The 6,975-nt window shown below is 34.0% G+C and overlaps 1 protein-coding gene across 1 annotated transcript in view; it reads left to right on the forward strand.

Annotated features, from left to right (window-relative positions):
* The first annotated feature begins 1,972 nt into the window (after positions 1-1,972).
* Positions 1,973-6,975, forward strand: part of LOC128636374 (extracellular calcium-sensing receptor-like) — a 69,861-nt gene continuing 64,858 nt past the window's right edge. Inside the window, exon 1 of the mRNA XM_053689401.1 lies at positions 1,973-2,245. Coding sequence (XP_053545376.1) covers positions 1,985-2,245 — 261 coding nt within the window. The 5' untranslated portion in view covers positions 1,973-1,984. The remainder of the gene's footprint in view (positions 2,246-6,975) is intronic.

Consider the following 6,975-nt stretch of genomic DNA (forward strand, 5'->3'; position numbering starts at 1 on the left):
CTAAATAAATAAATAACATTATGTTAATTTAATTAATTGTTATAGTTGAGTTTAACGAAATAAATAAATAAATAACATTATGTTAATTTAATTAATTGTTATAGTTGAGTTTAACGAAATAAATAAATAACATTATGTTAATTTTATTAATTGTTATAGTTGAGTTTAACTAAATAAATAAATAACATGATGTTAATTTCATTAATTGTTATAGTTCACTTTAACTAAATATATAGTTAACGTTAACAAAATAAATTGTTACTGTTCCTGTTGTTCCAGAAAATATCTTATTTTCACTTTAACGAGTGCAGAGTAGGTAATGTTCAGATTATCTAGGTAATTTGCAGATTACCTAGGTAATTTGATAAATGAAACAATTTTTCTGCACTTTAACGGATCGCGCTAGTTAATCTGCACATTACCTAGATAATCTGCAGAATAACTGATTTCTGCAATTTAGCGGTAACATATACAAAAATAAACACTTAAATATATATGTATATATTCATATATATTTACACTTTGCTGCCTATCGCTACAAGACTTAACCCCTTTGTTGCACTAGATTCTCTTCCGTGTCTTACGGCATGAGAACGAGACTCCCATTATACATATATATATATATATATATATATATATATATATATATATATATATATATATATATATATATATATATATATATATATATAACATTTGTGACATGCGAATGAGGCTCCCATTGGTGCCTATGGAAGCGCACTGTCATGAGGGCAAAGCTTCCCTGCAATGCGAATGCATCCTTTCTGAACCTTTAATACCAGGTCACATTTGCGTGCGCTGGTAATACAGAATGGAGCACAAATATTGTGGTTGTAAAAGCCCAATATTGCTAGACTCGTAAACTAGCTCTAAATCGATAAACCTTCTCACCAACTTGGAGTTAGCGGGCAAAAGTAACTGCGTATTTGTCCAGGGTGATTAACAAGCCCTGCTCTCACTCAATTGTTTGCGAGAGGGAAGGGAGGCGGCATTGCAAAAAAGCTAGCAAGCGTTCACTCCTGCAATGGTAAATATGGGGAACAAATACACCCCACAATCTGCTATTGAACTATTGAATGTGGACAAGCTCACTACATGTGAATCCAGTCCGTTCCCAGATTGATAAATCTAGCCCTAAGTATGGAATACAGTATAGAAAGCAATTATTAAGAAGGAAACTGTAGAACAAGAAAGGATTAAAAAAAAGGTCTACCAAATTAATAAAGGTTTTAAAGGGACACAAAACCAAAAATGTTTCCTTTCATGATTAAGATAGATAATAAAATTTTAAAACAGTAAATACAGTAGATTTGCATAATCAACAAATTAATTATAAAAAGACAATATTTTGGTGTTGAAGCCTACATAGATGATGAGTGTAATTTTTAAAGATAGGTGAATGTTTTGCAACATTCGAAAAATTAAATGAAATTTTAACACCTTTGTTCGTTCGTTCGTTAAGAATTTTGAATGTTTGCACAATATTCTAACATTAATTTAATATAATAGTATTTCTAATGCTTTCTTTAAATGTAATATTCAAATCATGCAATATTTGAAATAGCAACATTCAAATTAATTTATTTGTATCTATTATGTATCAATTTACTAAATTCCCTGCCATATGAACTATTGAACTTATGAATAGTATTTGATAAATTGAATGTTACATTCGAAATTTTGAATGTGTATATTTGGTTTCATTATGAACATTTGAAAACAAAAGTAACATTTGATTACTGAATTTTAATGAATATTCATTCTTATCAACATTCATACCAAACGAACTACACCTTCAGTACATTCGCTCATCCCTAGTCATTTTGATATAAATAGCGCAGAAAATTGATTATTTTAAAGTATTTAGCATTATTTAGTTATTCTAATGTATTTACAAAATAAACATAATATTTCCTTTGTCTTTTTCAGATTTTACACAGAGAAATATCAATATGTTCTCGCTATGATTTTTGCCATTGAAGAAATAAAAAGAGATAAGTTTTTGGTGCCAAATATTACCTTAGGATATGAGATTTATGATTCATGCTATTCAGATTCTGCTGCAATTGACGCTACTTTGAGTTACTTATCAGGCAAGCAAAAAAAGGTTCCAAATTTCAGCTGCAAGTTAGCACCCCCAAAATTGGCTGCATTAATTGGAGATTCCCCATCATCTGGTTCAGTGTCCGTGGCTCGTATTCTAGGACTCAATTTGTTCCCACAGGTAAAAAATCTGAACAATATTTTCAAAAGGCATTGAAGAAATCTCTAAAGTAGAAAAAAGGAGAAATAAGTGTGCAAAAATGCTAAAGTAAACAAGAAAAAAGGGGGAGAAGTGTCAACAATAAAATTATCTCACTTGGAATATAATATAGATTATCTCTGATTGAATGGCTACTATGTTTTCACACTTGGGAGACAGTGTTTGCCTCCAAAAATTATGTGACTATAACCATGGAAATGAAACACACATAAATAAAAAGATATTTTAAACACAATTTATAATTTTCACAAAATAAAAGAACAAGTATTTCTAATTAAAAAATCCATATATACCTCTCACTTCATATTTATTTCAAATTAAAAAGAAAATAAAAATGTGTATAAATCTATAATATAGATTAAATCTACTAAGGACCGGTCCTAATTCATAAACCTATTACACCTAATTCATAAAACTATTACACAAATACTTCAACAAATAAAATACAAAAATAATTTAAAAGTTGATACAAGCGATCAAAGTTGATACAAGCGATCAAACCAAATTTAAAATAAAATGTTGCTATTGGGAACTCCGTGGAACAGGCTCCCAAATTGATATCCAGAAATGATTATCCTTCGCAGGCTGTCCGTAGAGCAAATAAGCAAGATAGGCAATGGCGGTCTTCTGATTTCTTCCAAACTATTAGGAGTGTCGTCTAGATGGAAGACAGAAATGTCCGCTTGAAATGTGCGTTTAGAGTAATTCAACAAACATTTGTAGGTACTTACACATTAGTACCAGAAGATCAGCGCCGCGCCCAACTCTCCTCTGCAAAGGGGTCCCGATGTAGACTGTTTCTTACTCGGGCTCCTATAAAGGTGAAGCAAATACCTTTTCAACCTCTATTTCAATAGAGGTTGAAAAGGTATTTGCTTCACCTTTATAGGTGTTTTCCTTTTGGCGCCTTTCCGATCACTCCCCTGGGCAATTCTGGTTAGCTGGCTATCGATCGAGGCTGTGAGAGGAGCCTGAGTAAGAAACAGTCTACATCGGGAACTCTTTGCAGAGGAGAGTTGGGCGCGGCGCTGATCTTCTGGTACTAATGTGTAAGTACCTACAAATGTTTATTGAATTACTCTAAACGCGCATTTCAAGCGGACATTTCTGTCTTCCATCTAGACGACACTCCTAATAGTTTGGAAGAAATCAGAAGACCGCCATTGCCTATCTTGCTTATTTGCTCTACGGACAGCCTGCGAAGGATAATCATTTCTGGATATCAATTTGGGAGCCTGTTCCACGGAGTTCCCAATAGCAACATTTTATTTTAAATTTGGTTTGTTCGCTTGTATCAACTTTGATCGCTTGTATCAACTTTTAAATTATTTTTGTATTTTATTTGTTGAAGTATTTGTGTAATAGTTTTATGAATTAGGTGTAATAGGTTTATGAATTAGGACCGGTCCTTAGTAGATTTAATCTACAATTTATATTATAGATTTATACACATTTTTATTTTCTTTTTAATTTGAAATAAATATGAAGTGAGAGGTATATATGGATTTTTTTAATTAGAAATACTTGTTCTTTTATTTTGTGAAAATTATAAATTGTGTTTAAAATATCTTTTTATTTATGTGTGTTTCATTTCCATGGTTATAGTCACATAATTTTTGGAGGCAAACACTGTCTCCCAAGTGTGAAAACATAGAAGCCATTCAATCAGAGATAATCTATATTATATTCCAAGTGAGATAATTATATTGTTGACACTTCGCCCCCCTTTTTTCTTGTTTACTTTAGCATTTTTGCGCACTTATTTCTCCTTTTTTCTACTTTTGCTCTTTGTTTGGAGGTTTTATTGGGAATCCTTGTTATAAGTGTTTGTATTCAGGTCATTTTGCGCTGGTCTCTAACTGTTTTTCTTTTATTGAAGAAATCTCTGCATCATAATTTGCATAGTTAAAGGGACAATAAACACCACAAATGTTATGGTATAAAAAGACAGATAATTTGTTTATTTACCATTCCCCAGTTTTGCATAACTAACACTGTTATATTAATATACTTTTTACCTCTGTAATAACCTTGTATCTAAGCCTCTGCAGACTGCCTCCTTATCTTTTGACAGACTTGCATTTCAGACAATTAGTGCCCTCTCAAAAGTAACTCATGAGCACAATAACGCACATGAGCACAATGTTATCTATAAAGCACACATGAACTAACACCCTCTAGCTGAGAAAAACTGTCAAAAGCATTTGCATAAGAGGCGGCCTTTAAGGACTTAGAAATTAGCATATTAGCCTACCTAGGTTTGTTTAAAATTACATGCCCTATCTGAATCATGAAAGTTTAATTTGGAATTTACTTACTGTCCCTTTAAATAGATTTATATTAATTGACTTGTGTGTGTATATATACCGTATATTATACAGTTTGTGCAGAAATATTCGTTTTTAAAAGACACCCAGAGATAATGTTTTAACAGGATATGTGATGGCACTAGAGAAGTGTGTTAGTGTGGACTTGATTGGGTGAGCATGAGTTGTATTGAGGGGGAGGTGAGGATGAGAAAGGGCTGGTATGTGAGGGATAGCCAATAAAGAGGATAAACAGGGATGTGTGTAAAGAAGGGGAGAGAGGATAAGTAGGAGGGTGCGTGAAAGAGATAGGGGATGAAGAGGGTGCTGTGTGTGAGGGAGTGAAGATTAAGAGGGCTATGAAGAGATGGTTTCAACAGGAGGCTGTGTGAGAGGGTGAGGAGAGTAGCAGATATCAGGGCGGTGAGAAGAGAGACTTAGGAACTGGCTGTGTTTGACATAGGAGCCACATGTTCTGAAACTCATTGAACTGGATGTTCAAGGAACCCCTCTACTGGCTTTTTTAGAATGTTCTGTAACCATCCTATTTTCTTCTTTAACACTTTTTTACAATCATAATATTTCTGTTTGACACAGTTAATAGTTTTCTTATGTTTGCCAACACTACACATTCCTGACTTTAGTCTATACACTATTTTTTATGGATGAACTGATTTTGTTGTCAGTTCTTGCACATAAAACATCTTGATATTTTAATATAGCCTTAATTAAAGCAATGTTTTCTTTATCACAAAACATGTGGCCTTTATTCTAGGTAGTGATGTCGCGAACTGTTCGCCGGAGAACAGTTCCCGGCGAACATAGCTTGTTCGATCCGCCCCCTATGTGTCATCATTGAGGAAACTTTGACCCTGTATCTCACAGCCTTCTGAGACATTTGAGCCAATCAGCAGCAGACACTCCCTCACAGATCCTCCCAGCTCCTTGGCAGCAGCCATTTTAGATTCATTACGATCTTGCTTTCTTAGTGAGAGGAGGTTTAGTGTTGCTGCTGCTGACAGATATATATAAATAGATAGCTAGGCTAGTGTATTTAGTGTCCACTACAGTCCTGAAGGACTCATCTAATCTCTGCTGTAAGGACAGCACCCCAAAAAGCCCTTTTTAGGGCTATAACTTCAGTCGTTTTTTGTTTTTTTTTAATTTGTATTTTTATTAGCATTTGCCTGGCTTTCAGCCTGTGTGTGAGGCTCACAGCATATACTGTGATTAGTGCCACCACTGATATCTGCTTAACATTAGTGTAAATTTAACCAACAAAACTTTAAAATAATTTTTCTAGTGTAATCTAATTTCATTTTCTATCAGGCCTGTGTCTAAGGCTCACACAGCATATACTGTGGTTAATTGCTCTGTGCCAGCCACCACTCATATCTGCTTAACATTAGTGTAAATTTAAACAACAAAACTTTTAAATCATTTTAAATCATTTTGCTAGTGTAATCTAATTTCATTTTCTATCAGGCCTGTGTGTCAGGCTTACACAGCATATACTGTGGTTAATTGCTGTGCCAGCCACCACTCATATCTGCTTAACATTATTGTAAATTTAAAAAAAAAAATTTAAATCATTTTGCTAGTGTAATCTAATTTAATTTTCCATCAGGCCTGTGTGTCAGGCCCACATCATATAGTGTGATTAATAGCTCTTTTTTCCACCACTTATATCTGGTGTAACATTAGTAAAAAAAAATTTTTACATCAGTCCTCTTCTAGTGTTATTAAATTTTAGTTGCCAGGCCAGCCTGGCTGCCATTAGTGCCAGCCTGTGTGTCAGGCAGCCAGCATATACTGTGCCTACTTCCATCCTCAGTGCCAGTCCACTACTCCTATCTGGTGTAACATTAGTTTAAATTTTGTAAAAAAAAACTTTTACATCAGTCTTCTAGTGTTATTTAATTTTAGTTGCCAGGCCAGCCTGCCACTAGTGCCAGCCTGTGTGTCAGGCTGCCAGCACATACTGTGCCTACTTCTATCCTGAGTGCCATCACTCCTATCTGTTGTAACATTAGTGTAAATTTAAAAAAAAAAAACTTTTACATCAGTCTGCTATTGTTATTTAATTGCAGTTGCCTGTCTGCCAGCGTGTGTGTCAGGCCCACTTTCCAATTAGTGCAACGAATCATATTTTTTATAACAGTAGTGTAAATATTTTAAATAAAAACTTTTTTGACTGTGAATCATCAGTCTGCTAGTGCAATTGAATTGCAGTTGCCTGACTGCCAGCGTGTGTGCCAGGCCCACTTGCCAACTAGTGCCACCAATCATATTTGTTATAACAGTATTGTAAACATTTAAAATAAAAACTTTTTTGACTAAGAAACATCAGTCATCTAGTGTAATCTAATTGCAGTTGCCTTCCTC

The sequence above is a fragment of the Bombina bombina genome, chromosome 7 (genome assembly GCF_027579735.1).
Source record: "Bombina bombina isolate aBomBom1 chromosome 7, aBomBom1.pri, whole genome shotgun sequence".
NCBI classification, from domain to species: domain Eukaryota; kingdom Metazoa; phylum Chordata; class Amphibia; order Anura; family Bombinatoridae; genus Bombina; species Bombina bombina.